Here is a 26,789-nt window from a genome sequence, read left to right on the forward strand (position 1 = left end):
GATAGAAACACGAAACTGAAGGACTCGCTCAGCAATTCTGCTAAAATATCACGATATTACTTAGGCAAGCCCTATTCCCGTCTTTGTGCTCAGATGGGCACAGCTGCAAAAGGATTAGTTAAGAAGTTGTAAGTAAACGAGCATTTGGGATTTAAACCATAAAAGCCTGTCAAAGAACAATAAAGGACCCCTAGGGCTAAAAGAAAAAATACATTATTACGTTTTTTAAATCTAAACATATTTGTTTGATGGACAAAAGAGTACCGTATCCCTCAAGAAATGGGTTCAATCAGTCTCCTGGATCTGAAAATAGTAGAGCTAGCAGAGAGGCCAAAAAGGAGACCTTGTTCCGTGTTAGAAGAGGCTCTAAGCATTACAGTCTAACCGATTCACTAGAGATCTGGACATACTTCTTCGGCCATTTTTCTGATTTACCTTTTGAAAGTGCAGCTTTCAAAGAGGTCCAGGACGGGTTCCCAAGACTGTTGGGTGCTGGGTTCAGCCCTTCTTGGGAACTGGGGCAAATTTCCAGGCCAAATAGAGGAAAGAACAGAACAGGTGTAACGTTAGTGATTGCTCTGCTCAAAACCTTCAGGTTATAGAAGACTTGGGAGCCCTGTGGAGTAAACTGATTTTCCCAGAGTCACTGAAGTCTTGTTACTTGCAGGAAATCCAAAGTTACGGGAGACTGAGATTGGGCAAAATGAGGTTGTATTGTGAGCCAGGAGAAACCACAAAAGTCTCTGACATTGGAAAGTTTGACAGAAAAGGGCTCATGTTTCAAAATAATTTCTGATCAAAGTATATCATTTTTGCATCTTCTGAAGTTATAGCAGTATTACTTATATCATCTTGGAAGATCTTCAAAATTCAGCTTAATTAGCTATATTAAGTATCATCTATTCCAGTTAGTTGTAAAAGGAATAGTAGGGCCAGGCACAGTGGCTCACGCCTATAATCCCAGCTCTTTGCCAGGCCAAGGCAGGTGGATCACCTGAGGTCAGGAGTTCAAGATCAGCCTGGCCAACATGGGGAAACCCCACCTCTACAAAAGTACAAAAATTAGCCAGGCATGATGGCAGGTGCCTGTAATCCCAGCTACTCAGGAGGCTAAGGCAGGAGAATCACTTGAACCTGGGAGGTGGAAGTTGTAGTGAGCAGAGATCGTGCCACTGCACTCCAGCCTGGGAGAGACAGCGAGACTCCATATCAAAAAAAAGGAATAGTGGGCCATGAAGGCAAATGGTGAATGCACACTACACTTGCTCTTAAGGAAGCCATCATCATCTGGAGGAAAATGCACACAACTAACTGTAATACAAGACTGCTATGATGTGGGCTATAATATGATATATTAATAAATAAAATACTAGTAAACCCCTAAGAAAGAAACTGTGTGTTCCATCCGAAAGGGTTCAGAACAGCTTCAGAGTGGAGTTGACATTTGAATTGACATTGATAGATTCTATCGCTCATTCAACAAAAACTTAGGATTTACTAGGTCCTCAAACTGTCCTTATTTGTTGGGATATATTATTGTACTCAATAGATACCCATCCCTGCCTTTGTGATGCTTGCACTCTATCAAGTAAGGTTTCTAATAATGTACTGGGGGAGAGAATTTTTAGGGAAAGAGAGTACTGGGAACAAATTCGTGAATTATTACTTATGTACACAAAGTCTGGGGAAGCATCTACATAGTTGGAACACAAAGTTTATGTGTAGTAGCTATTGGGGCAGAACATAGCAGGAGATGGAGGTGGAAAGCACAGCAGGGAAAAGCCATAAATAGTATATTAGAAAGGTGGGGGCCCGGCATGGTGGCTCACACCTGTAATCCCAGTACTTTGGGAGGCCGAGGCAGGCAGGTCACATAAGGTCGAGAGTTTAAGACCAGCCTGACCAACATGGAGAAACCCTGTCTCTACTAAATATACAAAATTAGCCAGGCATGGTGGCGCATGCCTGTAACCCCAGCTACTTGGAAGACTGAGACAGGAGAATCACTTGAACCCAGGAGGTGGAGGTTGTGGTGAGCCAAGATGGCACCATTGCACTCCAGGCTGGGCAACAAGAGCAAAACTCCCGTCTCAAAAAAAAAAAAAAAAAAAGAGAGATTTTAATCTCCAGGCAATTAAAAATTTTGTTCCAGGAAAGTGCTCTAATGAAGAATCTGAAACACAAAGCAAGTTTTAACTACTGTCATTGTTGCCTTGCGGCAGCACTGGAAAATGCACAGAGATCAGTGTAAATGCCTCCAGGACTGACAGGATGCAGGAGGTCATGGGCTATGGGTACAGCCATGGTACTTACAGGCCTCCTTCAGATCCTTACTAATGTATGAACTTTGGATTGCTATGGTTATGTCACAGAATCTGTCACCAGGCTAGTGCTCCATTTAGGAAACTATGGGGGGAAAAAAACTTGGTTTGAGGCCATGCTAGGGGTTGTTATCTAAATCCCCAGAGAATGACCTACGAGGATATGGTGACCCCAAGAATAATTATAACAACTGGGATCTTTGGGGGCAGTCTTTGAAAAGACTCAGTAGATCTCCCTTGCCTACAATATATTAAAAACTGTTCTCCCATAGCAATCTATATTATGCCTGAAAATCCTCTAGATTATAGGGTTACAGGATCCAATAAGTACCTGCCCAACCATATGATGAGAGCATTTCAACGTCCCAATACTATACTGAAATAAACAAATACGCAGTTTGTCAGACCTTGTTTACTATCAATGACTAACTCAATCTTCATCTTCTCCTAAAAACTACATTGACCATACCAGCCACAGCTCACTTTCCTAATTTTATAAGACTTCTATTAGTGCTACTATCTACTTCTCAATTTCCTGTAAATGGGTGGGTGGATAGATAGATAGATAGATAGATAGATAGATAGATAGATAGATAACTTAATCATCAGAGTAAACTTCGTCAGAACTGTAATCAGACCCCAAGCTTAACAACTGGCTCAAAGTTGCATGGTGGGACTTGCCAGCAAACATGAGTATCAGACTAGGGATCTACGGAGCTAGCAAGCTTTGAGCCCCTTTTCAGTGATTCTTGTGGTGTAGTGTGAGGATCTTCTCTTTTAAAACTAACTAAAGTACTTATTTAAAAACAGTGTTTCAATGATTTTGTGCTCATTTAAAATATAAAAACCACTGTATTATATTATTGACGACATAGGAGGGCAGTTGGTTTTTCACTGACAAGCAGCATAAAAGAAGTCCCTGAGATAGGGCAGGGTTCATTGCAAACTGCTCTATAAGTAATCACGTATCTGTAAGGGAGTTGAGGGGATCTTAAGTAGGTCAAGATAATAAGGGAACTGGATTTTTATTAAGCTTCCACTCAGACAGTCCTGTGTTAGATGCATTGAAGCATTATCTCTTTTCATTTTCACTACGACTAGGTAGACTATTAATTTTTGCAAATGAAGCTTGACAAAGTTAAGCAACTTGCAAAGAGGCACCCAGCTACTCAAAGATAGAGCCAAGATTCAAGCCCAAGTCATTTGATTCCAAAATCATTCTCCAAATACGTCATGCTCAGACTTTAAAACTTGATAGCAATTAAAATTCTATTTAAATAGCATTTTTAAATTACTATTGTTACGCAGAAAGTGTCTTGTTTACAATGTCAGGTTTATGACTAAAATTTGTTTGTAAACAATGTGTGATAATCAATGAATTGCCTATTAGCAGTATTTTTAAATTTTTAAATGCAATGTGATTTTTTTTGGTTAGGCCAATAGAAACACATTAATTTACTGTTTATATTAAATTATCCTGTTTTATTTCAATCTTTCTGTTTTCCATACAGCTTTTTAAATCACAAAGTAATTCTATCATGGACTGCCATGTGACATGCTTTATGAAAGCCAAGCATCATTGATATCTCAGAATACTAGAAAAGGAGATACTTTGAGCTTGGTGAGAAATGAATGCACTCACAATGTACTGAAGGGAAGAGAATGTAGGGCATATTCAAGAAGTTTCAATGTAGGGAGAGTTGTGTGACTAGAGATAAAGGAATCTAAAGCATGCTTTACTGTCTCACAGTTAAATATTAAGTCAGCAAAAGTCACCCACACTTATAGTAATGTGGTAACTCTATGAACAGAAACACACAAGTAACCCGAAACAGAAATCCTAGAAGGTAAAACCGTCCTGGGACCCATTTAATCCAGCGGTCAACAAACAGAATGGGACAGGCAACGAAGGTCTGTGAAAGGCATTGCTAGCAAGAAAATTAGAGGTGTTTCAACCAAACTAGCCAAAGGTCAAGAGTTCATTTTCTAGAAATACCTTTTACTCTGAACCCTGATGGAAAATAGAATGCTATGTGTCAATTCCATTTGACCTGAGACCTCTTGCAAAGAGGACTACACAAAAGAGGCTGAAGGCTTATTTTGTTTCTACTCCTGCAGACAGCCCATTCCAGCCTTGTGACATTGACTTGCAGGAGAAGCTGCTCCATGCTAGATGAACCAGAGAAACTGAGAAATAGGATCCTGGAAGCCAGAGCAGAGGCTCTTTGTCTTTCTAATGGAACCCAGCATATCCAAGAGGGATCCACTTGGGCAACTCACACTTCAAACGTGCCACTGAATGAGTGAGAAGTCAGGATTTTAGTGATGATTGATACTTTTTCATTTATTTCTCCTTTTATTTTGGGCTTGAGAATGTTTTCTCCTTATGACCCATATACAGTCTAGAGTTAGGATGTAAAATGGAGAAATAAGCCCACACATTTTCTTTTCTTCACATGATCTTATTGATGGAAATGCAGTTTGGTGAAGAAAAAGAATATGAGGTAGACCTGGTTCTGAAACCCTCTGGGTACATCTTACTAACTTTAGGATCTCTTTCCTCTCAATAAACTGGGGACCATCCTACTTACCTCATCTAGATGCTGTAAGGACCAAATGTGATTACATTTACGCCACTTTGCATTTGTCAGTATATAATTTTATAACATTATCAACATAACTGTCATGCAAACATAATGTAAGCATGTGCCAAAAATACACTTAACTCCTTAATGATGGAACCATCTGGATAGTAAATCTAGTTCAAAAAGGAATTACAGAAAGAGTGGTTATATAGTCCAACAGGAGAAGCTAATGGAAATGAATATGCTGAGTTAGAGACAAAATTGATTATTGTTCTACAAGCAATAAAACCATAACCTTTGAGGTCATCTTCTGTACTAGATTTGCATCAGTTAGGTCTCTGTTGGACAAAAAATATCTAAGTTCACATGTAATTTCATAGTCTTGACCTTAGACAAGAGAAAATAGTAAAACAAACAAGGGTACAATCCTCTAGAGGATTAAATCATCCTTGGGTGGACCTGTTAGGCAATGATCCCATGTGACTTTGAAAAGAAATACAGTCGTTGTTCTTTTGTTTTATTTCCAAGTTTTAGATAATTTTCTCAGCAGTTCCCTATTGTGTCATAAATAATCTCCAAAGATTATTCATATTACCAAAAGTCTGGTGTCATCGTTCTTAGACCTGATTAATTTACATGGGGGCAGTACAAGATGTTCATTGACCGTGGAAGCCTCTGGGTATGGATAGCAAATTCAGAGCGGCTGTTTCAAGCAGCTACTAAGGACAGAAAATTAACTTCTGTAAGAAAATTTCAAAAGGAATCTCTCATTGCATTTTCAGAATCCTTTCTTCAGAATTTTTTTTCTCTTATTGACTTTTTATTCCAAGTTGTATTAGTTTCCTATTGCTTTTTAAGTGAATTACCACAAGCATAGTCGTTCAAAGCAACACAGATTAATTCTCCTACTGCTTTGGCGGTCAGAACTCTAACACAAGTCTCATTAGGCTAAAGTCAAGATGTTGGTAAGGCTGATTCCTTCTGGAGGCTATAGAGGGAAATCAGTTCCCTTGCCTTTCCCAAGGTCCAGGAATTCCTGTAATCCTTTGGCTTGTGGACCCTTTCCTCCATCCTCAAAGCCAGCAATGTAGCATCTTTCAGTTTTTCAGTCTCTCTCTGTCTTCTGTTGCTGTCATCCCATCACCTTCTGTCTGACCCTTCCGGAGTCCCTCTTATAAGGACCCTGTGATTACATTAGGCCCACCCAGATAATCCGGGATGATCTCCCCATTTTAAGATCCTTAATTGATCCCATCTGTGTAGCTTCTGTTGCTACCTTCTATGTTCCAGGGATTAGAACATGGACAATTGGGGAGAGGGTGACATTTATTCACCCTACCACACAAAGGTAAGAAACTCCATTCAAGAAATGCATCTGCACAATATTCCTATAGCAACTAGACATTTTGGTGAATTTCTCTGAGTGCCCAACATCTGATAGATTTTCTGGCCTACTAGAAAATTGTCTTCCTTTTTACCTGTAAGTTTACGATCATGTAAATCATAGAACAAATAACAGACCAGTTTCCAGAGAGGCCTTTCTGAACCTTGGTTCCACATTTGAAGTAGAGTACTTTTTCCTTAATGGTGGGTTTGCTACATCTGATTAAACAAGATATGTATTATTAGTAATAAACCAGATACATTCCTGGTATATTAGTCAGGATTCTCCAGAGAAACAAAACAAATAGGAGAGAGAGAGACAGACAAAGAGAGAGGGAATATGATTTATTTTGAGGAATTGGATCATTCAATTATGGTGACTGAGAAGTCCCATGACCTGCCATTTGCAAACTGGAGACCCAGAAAAGCAGATGGTGTAATTCAGTCTGAGTCGGAAGATCTAAGAACGAGGGAAGCTGATGGTATAACTCCCAGTATGAGGGTAGTAGAAGATGAGATGAGATGGCCTAGTTCAACAATAAAGCAGAAAAAAGGAAGCAAATTCCTCTTTCCTTCACCTTTTGTTCATCTCAGACCCTCAACAGATTGGACTGGATGATGCCCAACCACAGTGGAGAGAGCAGTCTTCTTTATTGGACCCCACCATTCAAATGCTCATCTCATCTGGAAACACTCGCACAGACACAGCCAGAAACGACATTTAATGTGGGCCCCGTGACCCAGTCAAATTGACATGTGAAATGAACCATCACACCTGGTGTGACCTTACACAGCCAATTTATTCAACTATAGCCTGGTTATAAAAACGACAGATGTGTATTGATTTTATGCAAATAACCACATTGCCATAAAAGCTAGTAAGTTGTCTGAATTCTGAGGGGTCAGGGAGAATAAGGTGCCATATAAAGAATGTGTCATTTATAGGTTACCAAAGAGAGAGTTAAAGAGATCAGGAAGAGAATGAATCTTTTCATTCTTTTAATAAGATATGTAAAACCATATCTTATTAAAAGATAATATCTTATGATCTTATTATTTAATATCTTATTTATTATTATTTAATAATATCTTATTAAAAGACCATATCTTATTAAAAGAATAAAAGAAATGACCCAGGTATCCCAAGATATCTTATAATAAGATATTAAAGCCATATAACCACAATTAGATTCCCCTCAGCAGTTCACTTAATCCTACTTGTCTTATAACTAGTGGATGTTGGATCAACACTTGGCTTTCAAATGTCTTCTGCTCCTGGACTATTAAAAAGAGTCCTGAAAATCCCGATTCCATCCTCTGGTATAGTTAGTCGTCTAAGTGACACCTTAATATCCAAAGTCTATACCAATGACTGTTTAAAGTGCCAATAGGTAAGAGTATTTTTTGGCAGCATGTTGCCATGAGGCTCTGATACTGCCATTCTCTGACAAAGGCTATTTCCAGTCTGTAGTTTATAGCAAAACTTTCAGAAAAACATGAGAGTAAAGCAGAAACCACTTGCTGATGATGGGAATGAAAGTCTGTCTGAGACGATGACATAGAAGGTAAGTGATCATTTGTCGTCTTGTTAACAGCAGGCTAAATATTCCATTTTAAAAGAGAGAAAATAAAACTACAGTCCTACATTAACGTAGTATTTGGCAGAAAAAAGATTCACAAAACTTAAAATATATATCTTATTAATAAACCAATTAAAGCTGGGTAAACTTTGCCAAAAATTTAACACACTTCTTTGTTTTTACTCAGACTCATTACATGCATATATTATACTCCAAGGTAAATAAAATTCTCTTTCCTCCAATCTTCTATACTACACACACTTGTGCTTTGCCATTCACTACACTGTTATATAATTTGGAATATATTTTCTTTTCACTATGTAAACAAAGATATACCCCATTACCTTATACACATGAGCTTGCGTAAAACAACCCCCTAGAGACATGTGCATTCTTTGAACATCATCTTCAAAGTGGCAAAAACAAAATGTTCATTAATATGACTCTAAGTTACAGCTTCTCTGTAACATATAGAAATAATAAGATGTATATAGACATTCACAGTTACTGTTATACACACATAGTTATACACACACTAATGGTAACCATCATGCCAATATTATCTCTTAATGAGAAGTGACCCAGATATCCCAAGATTATCCATCAGTTAACTTGATTTTACATTAACTCGTGATATTAAACGTAATAGAAACATGGAAATTACATTTCAACTGATACATTACAAAGTGTAAAAACTGTTTATATAAAAATTTTGCCAAATTCTAACTCGATATAATTACATATAATTTTAAATCTTCATTTTAAACATTATGTGTCAATGCTATCTTGTCTCATTGGTAAACCAGTATAAGAAGTTTTAAGGAGTTCAGATTAACTAGCCTCTTTTCAGGAAACCAAAAACAAATCTGTAAAACTAAAAAGTAAATCAGAACTATATAACTCAGAGAGATAATACTAAGGGAGAGATATGTAATGCTTTTTAAGCTAATTTTAAAAAATCAATTAAATGTGGTCAAATATGCACTTTACATAAACTTGCATTTTTACATAGAAATGCTTCCAAGCTAGGAATTTCTGTGAACTTTTTCAAGGGAAGCAATACAATGTATTTAAACTTCAGTTTCTCTGTAACATGAGAATCCTGAGAATATTGATATAAGTAATCAAATCTATAAATAATAAAAATAGAAAATCTTTAATTCGCAAGGTGTTATTCATACACAATGAGATGGAAAGGCTTTTTTTTTTTTTTTAATTTCCAGAGATAGACAGCTATTGAGGGCTGCAGCTTTAGCTCTATAACCTTAGCCATGTCTTGAAAGGAATCACAGAACACAATAACTCAGGAGGACAGAAATGTTGGTTGTCATTTCCAGTGAACCTGAGACATAATCTTGCTCAGAGAAAAGGAAAGTGCTAAGAAACCAGGTTTTCCTAACAAAGAGTTAGATTACCTGCATCTAGCTGATAGATCACTATATGATGAGAACAAAGTGCCAGGTTCACAATTATTCTTGCCACCAAAGGAGAACTTAACAGCCATGTGCAGATCAGGTGCACATGGACACCGGTATCCCCGTGACTGTGTTCATGAGACTTGCCTAGCAGTCAAATGCCTACTACTTCATATACTTGGCTGTGACCCAAACAAGGAGACATAAAATGCTCTTCTGAGTAGGCAGTGGACGTGGCATAGTGGTCTGCGACCAAATAGAGGTGCCTGCACCCAGTTGTGGAGGAGAAATGACTGAAGCTGTGAGTTAGGTAAGGCACTTCTCGGCTGACAGACTTGGCCAAAACTCAGAATCAAAACACACAATCACAAGACAAGACAAGACAAGACAAGACAAGAGAGTCAGCAAAAGTAAAGTTTGTTGCTACTTAGGGTTTGCTCTAGGACTGGAGTGTTGTGTGATTTTTTTTTGTTTTGTTTTTGTTTTTTTTTTTTAAAGATGTTTCTGAGCTTAAATGGCCAATAACATAGGCTCTGGCAGGTGAGTGTACTTGGGCACCATCGTAGGACCATTTCCAATTTTAAGCCAGTTATATATGTGACTTGAGTACAAACATAAGAAAGCAAGTATTGAAGATGTGTCTAACTGAGGGAACCAGCAGGATGATAAAGCTTGTTGTAAAAAGACAGTGAGGCACGGCGGTTCTAGAGGCCACCGGGGAAGTCAAAGTATCGGAAAAATAGCTAATGCATGTGGGACTTAACAACCTAGCTGATGGGGGACACGTGTGGCAAACCACCATGGCACGCATTTACCTGTGTAACAAGCCTGCATATCCTGCACATGTACCCCAAAACTTAAAATAAAATAAAATAAAATAATAAAATAAAAAGCTGGCTAATGTCCTATAGGTCAACACAATTATAATTTCTGAGGTTATCTTTTCTATTAGATAGAAATCATTTACATCTCTGCCACATACAAATCCTATAAATTAACATGTAATTTCACAGAATCTGCATCTTAACAGTAAATTTAAAAATAAAGATACACCTCTTTAGAGAATCAAATCACCCTTGGGTGAGGCTATTGTACTATGACCACCATGACAAAGAAGGTCACGCAATCTTTTTTTTTTTTTTGCTTCATTTTCAAGTTTTTATAAGTTTTATTAACAAATAGAATAGTCACTTAAAAGCAGTTTTTATCTTCACCTTGATCTAGCAAGGAAAGCTAACCTTTGAGTTTGCCATGAGCCTTCCATACACAATGTTCTCAGAAGAAAACATAGTTTCCAAGATGTAAGTGAAGAAGAAGAAGTCTCTCTCAACAGGAAACCATTTATTCAGTTTGGCAAAGGACAATGGCTGTGTCAAGGAAAATTCTAGGAAGGGAGGATTTACATTCTTTTACATATTTAAATTCCTTTTCAACAGACGCTGGCCAGGTTGCAGAGAAAAAGGGATGCTTTCACACTGTTGGTGGAAGTATAAATTAGTTCATCCTTTGTGGAAAACACTATGGCAATTCCTCAAAGACCTAAACACAGAAATACCATTTGAACCAGCAATCCCATTACTGGGCATATACCCAAAGGAATATAAATAATTCTATTATAAAGATACATGTACACTTACGTTCATTGCAGCATGATTCACAATAGCAAAGACATGGAATCAACCCGAATGCCCATCAATGATAGACTGAAAAAAGAAAATGTGGTATATATGCACCATGGAATACTATGCAGCCATAAAAGGGAATAAGATCATGTTCTTTGCAGGGACATGGATGGAGTTGGAAACTCATCCTCAGCATAGTAACACAAGAACAGAAAACCAAACACCACATGTGCTCACTTATAAGTGAGAGTTGAGTGATGAGAACACATGGACACATGGAGGGGAACAAAACACACTAGGGCCTGTCAGAGATGGGGAGAGGGGAGGGAGAGCATCAGGAAGAACAGCGAATGGATGCTAAGCTTAATACCTAGGTGATGGGAAGATCTGTGCAGCAAAACACCATGAAACACATTTACCTGTGTAACAAACCTGCATATCCGCACATGTACCCCTGAACTTAACATCAAAGTTGAAGAAAAAAATTCCCTTTCAGAAAAAAATAAATAAGTAAAAGAAATCATTTTAACTAATGACATTAAGAGTTGATTATCATAAGAGCCCAGAGTCAGGTGCTAGCCCCTTACTTCCCTAATAATAAAATGTATGCATTTAATTTGGACAACAAATATCTTGGGAAAGAATATACAAATAAGATATTCATGAAACCTTTTATTTTTCTTCTTTTAGCTCTTGATTCCTGTCTCTTGATTATCAGATAGTGTGTCCAGTAAGACGAATGAGGAAAACTCACAGTATTTGATTTAGTTGCTATTAAGCAGTTGTAGACATGAAGGTCTGATGCAGGGTAGAAAATAAAGCTCTTTCCTAAAATAGGGACAATAGTTTAAGTATTGTTTTCTGTTTTAAGTATACTATAATTGTCCCCTCTGCAAATGCTTCTCCATAAGGCAAGCACATGGTAATTATGGATAATATAATTATATATCATTATCTAAATTGTATATGCTTCAGCCCTGTCCCAGAAAAATGAATTCCTCATGGATCCTATTCATCACATCCTGGAAGCAGTCATTGCATATTCACCCTAATCAATAGTGTATTGATGATGAATAAATGCTTATCAACAGTGAGTTTGCAGAAAAACAAAGAACATATACAGAAATGCAGCTAATCTAGGGGATGAGAGGCAGGAAGACATGGGCAATTGTGCCAGTAAGGGAAATCTGACGTTGAAGGTCAAAGATATTTTCTTTCAGTGAAGAATCACATAGGGAGTCTTTGTAGATATTTGAAGCAGAGAAGGAAGCATTGTTAAAACATGAAAAGGGAACTTTTTTGCCACTTCGATGAGCAGGAGAAAAAGCAAGAAGTGGGAATTACTCTGCACCAGTGATTGGAACACTAAGTTCAAGAATAAAATCAATGCAAGGGAACCCAAACAAAGGGACACAACAGGCACAGTTAGGGAACGAAATTGGATTTCTGAACTGGGTTTTAAGACCCCGCTATAAGCGATATCCTCCACTAAGAGATAAATGCTACCAATTCTGCACATTTTCAGAGACCCCTGTAAACTCTGGACAATGTACCAAATTGACTCACAACATGAGCCCCATAAAGGAGAAGTTGCCTTTAGAAAAAAGCTTTCTGAAAATCCTGTAGAATTTAATGAAGATAACTACCTCCTTTCAAATAGGTCAGGAGGACAGTTGGAAGAGCACATTGTTTAGAGGCATGAAAAAGGGGCCTGAAAACTGACTTAATTCAAACCCCCAACACAGTAGAGATTTCCACTCAACCAAAGCGTTACACAAATTGTTCTCAGCTCTCAGACAGATGTTGTAAGCCTAACACAGCAGCTTATTTCATGGCTCTCATTTAACCCATCAATCCACAAAGCCAGCCTTTGGCTTGCAAAATAAGAAGGAATGACCAGAGTACAAAAACTAGAATAGAGGTGTGACGGGGAGAAAAAGGAGAATGCAATGCCAAGAGGTGTACGTAAATAGACACAAGAGGACACCTCCTACTTGTGTTGATTGGTGATAGTTTTTGTCCCATTACAGAGACTTGATTACCTGGATCTCAGCCAGTGTGATAACAGGTGTTACTACTGACCATAAAGATATGCCATCCATTTTTAAAGCTACTGTCAGCGTTTGATATTATGGTCTTCCTTGGCAATAAACTCTAGAGACTAGGTACTAGGATCTGAAGAAGCATTTCTTTCTATATGTTATAGCACTTAGGCAGCACCTAGTTTGCCATTGAGATGGCTTAGAGGAAAAAGTTGGAGCTTTTCTTGTCCACATATCATTCCCTACCACTGATTTAACTTCCAGCACTATTAAGTGATAAAATATACTTTTGTCATAATATCCATTCTAACTGAACGGTAGCCAGAAAATATGTTTTGGCCAATTATACTGGTTCCTTACATTTAAGCTGATTTATTAACGTGTTCTTTATGAAATTCTGTCTATCCTGCTGTGAAACTATTTTCATTAATATTTAAAGGTGTGCAAGTTGGTGGGACAGGGAACTGGAGGAATTGTGCTATCCCTATGTTCATATTTGGGCATATGAATATGATTGTATACATTTTGTTCTATGAGAACTACCCGCTAACCAACACGCTGCTTACAATATTGACCTTCTCCAAGTCATTCTCCCCAATTATAAAAGAGATAACAAATCATCTCCCTATGCACATCTGACCATGGCAACACATGTTTAAAACACCTCCATGATTCCCCAAAAGTCTACTGAGCAATGTCCAAGAAAACTAGCATGCTTCATAACACCTTTATGAACAGACTACTGGCCTTCCTAGGCTCATTTCGCATCAGTTCCTACTTTACATTAGAGTCTCATGGCAAACTTACAACGTATTCTTTATTTCATGTTTTTACGCAGCCCATGAATCTTTGCTTGGTGGGCTTATCCTTTGTGAGCTCAAGCATTCTTGCCTTCAGGAATGCTTTGCTGACTCCTTCCCTGCAGTTGGGATAAGTGCTCTTCTCCATACTTCATTCTTCAATATTCTATGCAAATCTTTATCCTCAAACCTAAAGTGCTTTATGGAAATCCTTTAATGTGTTTGCTCCTACTAAACTGTAAACTTCTAGGTGCTGTATTCTCATCATACTTTCCTGCACAGATACTCAATAAATGAATATTTTCCAAATGAATTAATAGTGAAAACATAATTGAACCAAATTCTGTAGTCTTTTCTCCCCAGATAGTAATATGTTTTACATTAAAATCTGAGTATAACAACTGTGTTTTATGTTTTATGTAGCCCAACCTGCAGATCATAGGTGCTTAATGAATCACTTTCAACTTCATTAAACCCCTCTACGGTATCTTGCCTATGATTGTAGAAATCCAGAGCTAAAGCTCGTTTTATGCAACATCTTCCCTTAATGTGCATTCGTCTGTGGCCTAAAAACAGGACAAAATGACTCAACCAAGGCCACAAAACTTGATAGTGGCTTAAAGACTAAACTTGATTTCTTGACTCCCAATCAAAGATATTTCACCACTTTTAGATGGGATTATGAGTTGAGAAATTAATGAGTTGGCCTGAAATTACACTGCAGATATTCGGCTCCAGAGGTATGGAAAATTCAATGTTCTTTCCACTGCATTGCTCTGCCTCTTGGCCAAATGGGTAAATACATTCAACAGATACACATGGCTCAAATAACTGCAAATACAGTGTAATTCTTCAGGATCTTCCCATTTTATGCATGTCTAATGAATCTGGTAAAGTCAAGAGGGAGAAAAACAGCTAAGTGGATACAAATAGCTGAGTTTTCCTTTATCCCCAGTTGTAAGTGAAACTCAAATAAACAAGGTTGCCAAAAATCACCTAATGATTGAAGCTGAAGACTCTCCCAAGGGCCACCACTTTCTATTTAATAAACCCACCAGAGATATCTAATGTGAGTTCTGGGAAAGGCAGACTATTGTGAATTTTTTATTATTTGAAATGATGTTGATGTGTAGGGTAGGCAGAAGAGCAGCTCCCTCAAAAGATACCCACGTCCTCATCCCTGGAACCTGTAAATGTTACCTTATGTAGCAAAAAGGCCTTTGCATAGTGATTAAATTAAGAATTTTTGAGATGGGGAGATTATCCAGGTGAGTTCTAAATACAATCACAAGTGTCTTTATAAGAGAGAAGCAGAAGGAGTTTTTTTTTTCTTCTTCTTCTTCTTTTTCGTTTTCTTTGTCTTTTTAAGATGGAGTCTCACTCTGTCATCAGGCTGGAGTGCAATGGCGCCATCTCAGCTCACTGCAACCTCTGCTGCCCGGGTTCAAGCGATTCTCCTGCCTCAGCCTCCCAAGTAGCTGGGATTACCAGCATGGGCCACCACGCCTGGCTAATTTTTTGTATTTTTAGTAGAGACAGGGTTTCACCGTGCTAGCCAGGATGGTCTCAATCTCCTAACTTCAGGTGATCCGCCTGTCTTGGCCTCCCAAAGTGCTGGGATTACAGGTGCGAGCCACTGCGCCCGACCTGTTTTGTTTGTTTGTTTGTTTGTTTGTTTGAGACAGAGTCTTGCTCTGTCACCCGGGCTCCTGGAGTGCAGTGGAAGGATGTTAGCTCACTACAACCTCCACCTCTCAGAGGGAGCTTTTATGCAGACAGAAGGGGAGGAGGAAATGTGATCACTGAGGCAGAGGTTGGAGTGATGGAACCACAAGAGAAGGAGGAGTGCCAGAAGCTGCCAGAAGCAGAAGGAAGCAAAGAATAGGGTCTTCCCTCGAGCCTCCAGAGACAGCTCGGTCCTGCTGACACTTTAATTCCAGTCAGTCATACTGATTTTGGATTTCAGGCCTCCATAACCTTGAGAAAATAAATTTCTGTTGTTTTGAGCACCCACGTTTGTGATTATTTGCTACAGCAGCCACGGGAAATTACAATGCCCAAATGATGCAAACACGCTAAGTCATCAACAGCCTGAAAACTCTGCAATACATCATTGGACTATATTGGTCTATATTCTTTTCACAGAGAAAGAAAAAGCAAGGACTCACTTCCACTCAGCCATATCTCAAAAGGAATTTGAATTGACCTTGGAAAACAGAATATTGTGATTTGTCAGACTTTGTGTATTCTATGTGCAGACTATTTTACAGCAATTTTCTCCATACTGTCCATTTAGGTAGCCACGATGACAGGTTTGACTGGGTTAGAGTGTTAGAATTGACAGAATAAATGAGTGCCAATAAAACGACGACGTGTTCTGCTATCATGTTGCTGAACCAGTGCAATGGTTTATAACAGCACGATGAAGCCAAATAATTGGATACTGTGATGGATTTGAGGTATTATAATTTTGATGGTCTCAGGAATTAGGATAAATGTTTAACAGTAACAGCCACATTTCTTCTTGTCCACAGGCTCGGTGGGATGGCTTGACTGGGCATATCACCTTTAATAAAACCAATGGCTTGAGGAAGGATTTTGATCTGGACATTATTAGTCTCAAAGAGGAAGGAACTGAAAAGGTAACCTCCTTAATAATAAATAAATAAAATAACAAATGAGTATTGCTCAAGCATTTTTACTAAATTGCACAGACAAATAAGTGAATGATGAAGTGATTCTCTCAGCATCCAGTTTTTTTATCTCTTTTATCTGCGGATAGAAGTTGATGTGCTAGATTCTTAAATTTCATGTCTTAGTAATAGCAGTGCTAACTAGTGTTTATATTGTGCTTCGTTTATGTAGCAAGTGTGTTTATATTATTACATATATAACCCTAGAGTTGGGTGCCATTAGGCCCATGTCTTAAAGCTTTTAACAAATTGAGTTTAGACTTGGAAAAGCAGAAGCTGTCAATGGTTTATCGATGGAATGGCATCCAAGGGTTACCTAGAAATTAATTTTAATTGCACATTTCATTCCATTTTGAGATTGGTGACAGGCAGAATAAAGTAGGATAGAAGAGATGTACTGGAGCAAATTAACTTTGCATTCTTAATTTTAGGACAAACATCAAAAAACTGTATTTTAATGTTGGGTTCTCATTTTAGGATTATTTTAGTTGTAATTCTGAATCTCTCCATGTTTAAAGTTCTACTTTAGTGATTATTTAGAGTAATACCAATATAAACTATTTGGTTAAATAATAATGATAAAAGAATTTGGCTTCTCAGTATATTTTATTATGCCAATTTTAATATTCATGACTATACGTTGGAATTAACACTTAGAATCTGAAGATTTTACACTGAGAATCTTATAGAAAAACAATTGAAACCCCCAAAACAATCACCTCAACAGAAAACTCTATAATCTGACATTTTTTTCCCACTATAGCGAATAAGACAGTGTGCTTAATATAAGAGTGGCTTTGGGAACAATCGATTGCTTGCTTAATTAGATTAGTTGGGTTGGTTTTTTGTAAATGAGGTAAGGTTTTCATTTCTGTTTTCTTGTTTTTGTTAACTGGGACACATTTTTTTTGCAGGTGCTAACTACCCCTCCCCCTTAAAAAAACATTAATGGGAACAAAGATCATTTAGGCCGAATGTATTAGAAGGTGACCCAGTGGTGTGAAATGTTTGAGGAAAATAATTAGTTTGCAGTTTTGAGGGTACACATGATACATGCAGGTTTCTCACTTCAAAAATGCCTCTCCCATCTTCTGGCTTCCTCTTCACTCTGATTTGCCCCTCTGTTGGTCTATCATGCTCTGATAGAGCACAAGACATCCAGCCAGCCTCCACAATGGTGTGTGTGGGATGCTGGCTGGAGGGAACAAAAGAAAAAAGATACTTGTTATGATCTAAAAACCTATAATTGTTTAAAGAAAATGTCTGCTTCTTGAAGCACGAGTCTTTTCCCCACTCTGTTCTCCTCTTTCGTATAGCACTGCAGGGGGAAGAAAAGCTGTTAAGGAAACATCTTTTTGGCTAGGTGAATGATGAAATAGATGGAGAGCCATTGTTATGCTTTCACAGCTACCTACACACTGTAATATTATGCACATTGCATTGGTGTTTTTCCATCAAAGGCAAAATCGAATTAGATGAAAGTGTTTTGTATTTGTTTCTTATCTCTTCATTGTTTGCAATAACTTTTCTCTCTTCAGGTGTCTTGGGCTCAATTCCTGAGAAGGCTGATTGGGCCTTAAGGCAATGAGGGAAGCCAACATGTCTCTCTCGAGGGAGGAAACACCCAATCTTTTTATGTCAGCCTCTCTTGGATTCAATAGGGAAAATTATTAGAAAAATCCCATTCTCACTTTCACTCAAATTTCTACTGCCTGGAAACCTATAATCAAAGAATAAGTCATCAAGCATACTTCTTCTTTTGGTTAGGAATTGTGTGTGTGTGTGTGTGTGTGTGTGTGTGTGTGTGTGTGTGTGTGTATTGATTGATTTGCTGGTTGACTGATTGATTGATTTTAGTTACCCATGCCTTAAAAGGGTCTTCTTAAGGAACACTGAAGACCCTTAACACTGCAGCATAGCTGTATACATTGAAAAGCACTTTAAAGCATTTTTTGGTGTGCAAAAGGAAAAGTAAAAATTGAGTCTTACCACCAGGTAACTTCTGTGAGACACAAGTCTTGATTCATCTCTTTGCTGTTCCTATTGTCAGGCTTTATACTGAATTAAGATGCAAATTCCAAACAATGGGTGGGAACTGTAACACTCTAAGCATTCACACACCATGATTCCTTCTGGGTTTCACTCTCCATTTTAATTAAGTGCTATTTTTATTTTATTTTTCTCTCTGAAAACCAAGGCTGCTGGCGAAGTGTCTAAACACTTGTATAAAGTGTGGAAGAAGGTTTGTACTCTGACAACACCTGCAGGAAACCTGGGGGTGGGATGGGGAATGTCATTGGAAAAGCCTGTGCCCTTCCAATGTTACCAGACCTGTAGCTCTCCAATTGCAGTTTAGAGGGGATGTTTCATGTAAAGAGAGAGGAGGAGTGATTGAATATGCTCTCTCTCAACAACATCACCTGTGAATTGAAAACAGGTTTGCAATGGATTAAATAACGATGGATTAAATATTTGCCCCAAGATTATTTTTGTTTCTCCCAGGCAGGATCAGTCCCTGTTAGGATTGAAAGCAGGTAACTGTAACAGAAGGAGACACTGACCTACTTATATTCCTTCTCAAATCACTAAATATTTTCCCTAAGGGGGATAAAAACAATAATAGATTTGATCCATGAGACTAGTCAAATAGGCTACAGAGTCAGAAGGCTAGGACATCTCCTCCCATGTCACCACCACAAAATATGAACCATTTTCAGAAATTTCCTTTTCTCATGAGCTATCTTTTGTTTTGCACGATACCTTCTTCAGAGCATACTGTCTTGCAATTTGTTTTAGAGCCACAGTTCTAAAGAGGACACAAACATTAGGGACCTTGGAAAGGAAATAAGATTATCTTGTGAATTATAACACCCACTATTTTATAGTTTATTATACAGTGCCATGTTGCCAATGAATATGCATAGCTTCATATAAGCAAATATGAGACATTAAAAACATTTGAATCAGAGAAAGGTCCCCCTGATAAGTAAACATTTTCTTTCGTCTCCTCTTTCTCTTTCTCTTTCTCTTCCTCCTCTCCTTCCTTCCCTCTCTGTCTCTGTCTCTCTAAAACTACTTGGTAAAAAAAGATCTATGGACTGATGAATAGATCTTAAATTGCTTCAGGTTGTTCAACTTGTCAGGTTCACTTTCATCTTTCAAATTATCAGCTATGTCACAGAAAGTGTACACAAGTTTCTCCCTGTAGCCAAAAACCTTGTCTCCCTCTTAGTAGTACTCAGTGATGAATTCAAACTTTTTTTCTTTTTAAATTTTCAAAGCACAAGTTTAAAAGACTTGTTTTAATCTTCAGTGAACAAGGCTACTAAGTGCACGTAGAAGGTGATCTGGTTTCCTCACTACAATTTCACTGGTAAATAGATGAATCTAACTGGCACCCAGAAAAAGAAAAAGGAAAAAAAAAAACCTATTATACTAATCCATCTTGAGACTCTGGGCCCTTTGAATTAATCTAATACAAATATCCTAGGGAATGGAATCCAAGCTTTGAAATTATATACAGGGGAGGGGGGATGTCCTCTATTTGTCACTAAGCTGCAAGAGCCACACACGCTCCCCAGGGATGTAACTTTCTGGTCTTGATCCTCTATGCCTTCATGCCTCTTCCCTCCTGGAAGAGGGATGTTCATGTTCCTGTAAGTTGTATATACCGTGGTGTGCTGTTTTGTGTTATGACTCCTCGTCAAAAATTCACGGTAACCTGAGTTCTAGCACAGGCGACACAGTCAGACCCAACAAACACATCACACTTTCTCCAGAAGTCTCCAACTAAAACAAAAATTCACCTTCATCATGTTTCAATTCCAAAAGCTGTCCTCAGTACTCTGACTTATTTTAGAATAGTATTATTCACCCGAAATTCTTTCCAAAAGAGGGAGGTAGCAATCTTTACAACATCCCTCACTAAAAGATGTGTGATATAAGGCTCATAATACAGGAAATACACATACCTTTATCTTTTCCCCAGATACCTGATTATTTCCCTCAGCCATTTTAGATGTTGCGTTTACATGAATCACTGTCTAGGTTTAGAAGATAGATACTAGTCACTCTCTGAACGCCCTTTTTATTGCATCGCTTTTTTAAAAAAGTTTGCCTAAGGTCATTTGGGCACTCATTTTCAGATGCTTTTCTCAGTTGTCTAGATAACACATGGCTGCTCCCTTGCGCCAGCTTACAAATTAAAGTAAATCAGGGCCAGATAATTTAGATACAGAGTGCTCCTCCCCACAAGTAACTGATCCAACCTCCATTACTTCTCACTGGTAAATGACTGCTATCTGCTTTCACTATGAAGTTTGAAAACCGAGGTTCCACCCCCTGGAGGCACTCCTCCTAGGTCGTAGAACAGGACCGAAATGTCAAATGTCCAGGCATCTTCTTAACTTCACCCCTCTCTCCAGCATACATGAATCATGAGATGTGACTTCTTTAAAGGGAGACATCCATTTCCTGACAACATATTCATTTACTTCAAGTAACAGATAAAGCCACTTGACTACTTGGGTTTAAAAGACACAGTTGCACACATGTGCGTGCGCGCGCACACACACACACACACACACACACACACACACACTTCTGTTTTGCTGATTACAAGTTTGGAAACAGAAGACTGAAGTCATTCAAACTGCATATATATACTGTACATTTCCCAGGAATAGCCTGACCTTTACTATATTTTGATACTCTTCTGGTCTACATTTAAAGGATCTTCTGTAGGTCCCTCTGTAGAGATAATAAGGGAAAAAAATGGTCACTGTTTTCTCATTTTAAGGAGGAAAGTTTAAACTTGGGACTTAGTTGACCGGGTCGACAGCAGCAATGATTCTTAGCTTCTGCACTTTTAGTGCAGATAGCAAAAGAAAGAAAAACCAGACATCAAGCTGTGGGGTGTATTTGTCTACAAATTCAAGTTTTATTTTACAAGAGAGTGATATTGCTAGGCCATTGAACACTGTTGTTTTCAAATATTATGGTAGTTCCTTCCAACACACACATACTTGACATTAATAGAAATAAGATTTAAAGAGAATGAATCCTATCACTTAATCAAGTGGCTAAAAACAGTTATTTTCTCCACCCTTCAATACTTACTTAATTAAAAATTAGATTCCCTTCTCCTCAGTGTCTAAGTGAAGGTTTAATTAGAAGTATAGTCAGGACCCAATTTACACACACTCTTCATGGAGCTAGGAATCAATTGTTCACAACCTAAAGCACAGCCTTGGATGAAAATCAATAGGCAGGTATATTTAGCCTGAGTTACATTTCCTAGAAGCAAGGGTCGCTGCCTCAGAAGAAGGGATGGAGGTTGAGAAGAAAAAGAAGAAAATGCTGTCTACTTTTCCTGAGTCTAAAGCCAAATTAAGAAAGCTAAAGATTATTCAACCAATAGATGTATAATGTGCATTCTAGGTGATACTCATCACACTGGATCCTGGAAATGTTGAATCGTTATTAAGAGTACAGCCTAGAACCCAACAAACACCTCTTTTCAGACAGGATCACAATATTTTCAAATGCAAAAACTATCCCATTCCCCCATTTACCTACACCAATCAACTAACCCTCACTAAGTACAGGAAATAAAACTGAAATTAAAATAGTTTACACTGATGTGTGAATGTGTAATAGTCCTTGAAACTTCCTCAAAGCATTGATGTCTCTAAAAGGGATACTTGTCAAGCTAGATGAATTTCCAGCTGCTAAATATAGGCAGTACATCAGAGTCAAGAAATAGAAAAGCAAAGGAGGATGGAGCCTAACACTCCCATCTGTCTTCCCATTGGAGGAACATATTTAGGGACCAAGCATAGCTCCACGCTGTCCATCTCAGAGCAGGTCCAAGTGTTCATGTTCCTAAACTTCCTCCACTTGTCATAGCTCTTCTACTTTATCAGATTCTGAATTTTTTAAAAAAATGAGTCCAAATTCCTTCATGACAGGGTAAGGTTGAAGAAATGACTGAGGCAGTCGTTTCAATGTCCTTTCTTGTTACTACGTGTGCAGCTCTTAACAACACACACCAACTCTTCCACATACATCATCTGATTATTTGATCTTCTCATTATTCCTGTGAAATACTTTATAGGTAAAGAATCGACTGAAGCTCAGAAAGATTAGAATCTCATTCAAGGACACACAGCAACAAGGTCTTCCTGGCTCTAAAACATACTTGCAGGCCACCATGTGAGGCTGGCAGTAAATGCCTAAAGAAAGATTCGGAAAAATAGCTCAAAATCCCAAAGGCTCTTCTTCTGGGTTCCCACAGAGGCTGAATGAATCCATATACTTCTACACGGCCTCACAACCCAGGAGAGACTTGGCCACTGGAGAAAATTGCAGATCATTATTTTTTAAAAAGAGTAATGGTCTTTACTGAACGCCAGTTGCTGTGGTTGGTTTTGTGACAGTAAAATCAGTGGGCAGTAAAAGTGAGCACCCTCACTGAAGTAGTTCATGACCAAGTGGACAGACAAGAGAGGTAAACGATAAATCATAACAGAAGATGCTAGCTGCTGTGACAGAGAGATGAACAGAGTCTTGCTAGGGCTCACAAGAGGCACTCTTTGCCTAGCTTTGCCTCCTCAAAGAAGATAGGCCCTGAACGTAGTCTACTTCTCATGCACATGACATGTTTTCTTCCGTTTTTCTTTCCCTTTTTAAAGAAAAAATTACTCTGGTTTTTTCAGTGTCTCGCTCTGTCACCCAGGCTGAAGTGCAGTAGTGCAATCACGGCTCACTGCAGTCCTGACTTCCTGGACCCAAGCCATCCTCCCATCTCAGCCTCCTGAGTAGCTGAGACTGCAGGCGTGTGCCATCATGTCTGGCTATTTTTTAAAAAAATTTTTTGTATAGATCAGGTCTCACTCTGTTGCCCAGGCTGGTCTTGAATACCTGGTCTCCCACCTTGGCCTTCCAAAGCACTGGGATTACAGGCATGCCTCGGCACCCCACTATCTTTCCCTTTTAGATGCCTGGTCTCTCCGCCATTCACCCTGCTCCTTCACTCCATTACTCATAAATTTTAAATAAACTAGTGATACTACTTTGGCAGCCTAAGGTTTATATCAGTAGAAGGTAAGCTCCACAAGGAAAGAAACTCTTGCATATTTTATTCATTGTTTAGTCCTTAGATGCCTAGAGCAGTGCCCGGCCCATAAGTAGATACTCAACAAATATATATAGGAAGAAAAATCTGATATTCATTTAAGAATTTTAAAATGTTTTTTAATTTAAAAAAGAACAATGAGCTTACTAAATTAAAAAAGAAAAAGACCTCCACCTACTCTGCCCCCAGTAGCACAGATATATCCTATTTTGTCTGCACATTCATTCCTCCATTGTTTCATTTCCCCACGTTTAGTAGCTTCCACTGTGATGCCCTGGTGTCCCAAACTGTGAGCTTTTGTGCCCATTCCTGGTAGAGAAGGGTCCTCTCTTTGGTGTAAATGCCACACTGACAGCCAGCAGCCTCTGATGTACTGTGTTCTGTGTAGATTGGGATTTGGAATTCCAACAGTGGGCTTAACATGACGGACAGCAACAAAGACAAGTCCAGCAATATTACTGATTCACTGGCCAATCGAACACTCATTGTCACCACCATTCTGGTAAGTTGAATTCACGGAATTGAGGGTGTCTTATCCAGACTCCTGCCTTAGGCTTTGAAGTATTCCTCAACTGTCTTTTTCAGGCCAACACTTCTATCTGCAAATGTCTATTTTTAACTGGAACACTAAAAGCCTGTGTTTGTATGTACTTACAATAAGATTGAATTACAAGCTTCCAACATTGTTCTGAAGATCTCCCACCTCCAATCCATTGTCAGTCCTACTCAGCCCCGCTGTCTGTCCCCTCCCAACTGGTCTCCCTTGCTCTCTGGCTGTTGGTTAGTTTCAACCATGTGGAGACCCTAGCAAGAGACTAGGGAAGTGGGGGAAGAGAGGTAACAGAAGCTCTTCTCCCGTTCCCTCCCAACTGCTATTAGTTTTTTCAGAACCTCTGACTTTCTACAACCGTAGCTTCTGCCCATCAGTAGCACTGTTTCTAGGGTCCAGCTGCGCTGAGCTTCGAGAGTATTCTTTCCTCCCTCCTGCCTCAGCCCTGGGTGGTGCAGGTTTCCCGAAGAGGCTGTTGCATGTGTGTCTATGACTTGCTGCCAAATCAGACCCTTACTTCCCTCGGCTCCCTTTGCTCTGCTCACACTTCTGTACACAGCTCCTTTACTAACTGTTCTTGTAAAGTCCTGCCTCCTATTAGAGCCCTGGTCATGCCCCATCCAGCCACTGTACAGCTACCAGTTGCTTATTTTCTGCTTTTTCCTTTCTCCAGGGAGTTGGGCATGGTAGGCCTCCCTGAAATCCTTATTTGCAGACATACTGCCATAACCAGTCCACAATGTCTAATCAATTTGTTGTTATTATTAACTTGTGAGAATTGTTTATCCAAAGTAAAAACTGCTTTGCTCTTCTGATTACTACTTTCTCTATGCCTGTCTTATGAAAACACAGGGTTTTCTACTGTGTTTGAATGACCCCACTATCAGTTTGAGGATAAACCTAAACATAAAGAATATGTCAGTACTATAGCTACTATTATAATTTTATGAAACAAAATGAGCATTCATTCAGTCAAATGAGAATTAACAAGTTATAGATGCATGGTAGTAGGGAAATGTCCATTATTTATAGGAGAGGGGACTGATGATGTACATGTATAAGCAGAGAATGACCAGATGTGAGATTTGAGGTGATTTGAAAAAAGAAGATGGGAAAGATGATAAAACAAGACATAGCAATGGCCTTTGGAATAGGCTACCCTGAAGGAAACCAATCAAAATATATAAATCATAAGTGAATAGTGACATTGAGGTGAAATTTAGATGAAGAAATGAGAATAGTCATAGATTGGAGGTGCAAAGAAAGAAAGGAAATACTTGGTGATATAGATTTCTCTGTCATGAGGTTCTTAGTTAAAAGCCAGGGTCACATTTGGTGGCGCACACCTGTAATCCCAGCACTTCGTGAGGCCGAGGCGGGACGAGGTCAGAAGATTGAGACCGTCCCGGGCTAACACGGTGAAACCCTATCTCTAATGAAAAATACAGAAAATTAGCCAGGTGTGGTGGCGGGTGCCTGTAGTACCAGCTACTCAGGAGGCTGAGAAAGGAGCATGGTGTGAACCCGGGAGGCGGAGCTTGCAGTGAGCTGAGATCTCCCCACCGCACTCTAGCCTGGGCGATAGAGCGAGATTCCGTCAAAAAAGAAAAAAAAAAAAAAAAGCCAGAAGGGTGAGGGGTCATACAAAAAAAGCTTGGGTATTGGCACAGTGGGTGGCCAGGCATCTGGGCCCCTATTGCCCTCTGCACCTTTCTTCTTCTCAGACCCAACGTTTAAATGTGACTATGTATCCATCACACCATTCCCGCACAGCCGCACCCTCCACAGAGGAAGGAAAAGCTCCCACCGAAAGAGGCAGAAGGGAAAGAAACTAAAATATAGGAAGTGTTCTGAATTTATAGAGGACATAGGCAGGCAGAGGAGTGAATGACTTCAGTACTCTCAGCTCTTCAAAATCATTACCAAATATTTCACATCTTTGAGCTGCTGATGGGATAAATTCTTCCTTTCATTATAATAGGGTTTTCATATTTGGTTTGTTTCATTTAGGAAGAACCCTATGTTATGTACAGGAAATCTGATAAGCCTCTATATGGAAATGACAGATTTGAAGGTTATTGCCTGGACCTGTTGAAAGAATTGTCAAACATCCTGGGTTTCATTTATGATGTTAAACTAGTTCCGGATGGCAAATACGGGGCCCAGAATGACAAAGGGGAGTGGAACGGGATGGTTAAGGAACTCATAGATCACGTAAGTAACAGTATTTCTAACATATCTGAAAATATGCATAAGAGAAAGTAAGAAAGGAAAAAATGATGACAGAAAAAATGTTTCCTTTTCTTGAATCATAACAATTTTTTAAGAAGCAAAGAAAACAACCTAGAAATGGAGTTTGCTTACTCAGAAGGGAAAGTAAAGATAAAAATTAATGATAAAAATATATGGTGCATTAGTTTGTTTTTACACTGCTATAAAGAACTGCCTGAGACTGGGTAATTTATAAAGGAAAGAGATTTAATTGACACAGTTCCTCATGGGTGGAGAGGCCTCAGGAAACTTATAATCACGGCAGAAGACACCTCATCACAGGGTAGCAGGTGAGAGAATGAGTGAAAGCAGGGGAGATGCTAGACACTTATAAAACCATCAGCTCTCATGAGACTCACTCCTAATCACCAGATCCCATTACCCCATGATCA

At 38.8% G+C, this 26,789-nt stretch overlaps 1 protein-coding gene across 12 annotated transcripts in view; it reads left to right on the forward strand.

The window, feature by feature from the left end:
• GRIK1 (glutamate ionotropic receptor kainate type subunit 1) overlaps positions 1 to 26,789 on the forward strand; it is a 406,303-nt gene that overhangs the window by 328,053 nt on the left and 51,461 nt on the right. For 9 of the 12 annotated variants that reach the window (XR_012432063.1, XR_012432062.1, XR_012432064.1 and 6 more), the window contains exons 8-11: positions 16,283 to 16,390; positions 18,639 to 18,683; positions 23,965 to 24,078; positions 26,137 to 26,340. Coding sequence is in view for 7 of the 12 variants with exons in the window: in XM_005548855.4 (XP_005548912.3) it covers positions 16,283 to 16,390; positions 18,639 to 18,683; positions 23,965 to 24,078; positions 26,137 to 26,340 (471 nt within the window). In the remaining 5 variants the exon portion in view is untranslated. The remainder of the gene's footprint in view (positions 1 to 16,282; positions 16,391 to 18,638; positions 18,684 to 23,964; positions 24,079 to 26,136; positions 26,341 to 26,789) is intronic. The other 3 variants (XM_005548856.4, XM_005548860.4, XM_065541428.2) reach the window with 1 other exon arrangement.

The sequence above is a fragment of the Macaca fascicularis genome, chromosome 3 (assembly GCF_037993035.2).
Source record: "Macaca fascicularis isolate 582-1 chromosome 3, T2T-MFA8v1.1".
NCBI classification, from domain to species: domain Eukaryota; kingdom Metazoa; phylum Chordata; class Mammalia; order Primates; family Cercopithecidae; genus Macaca; species Macaca fascicularis.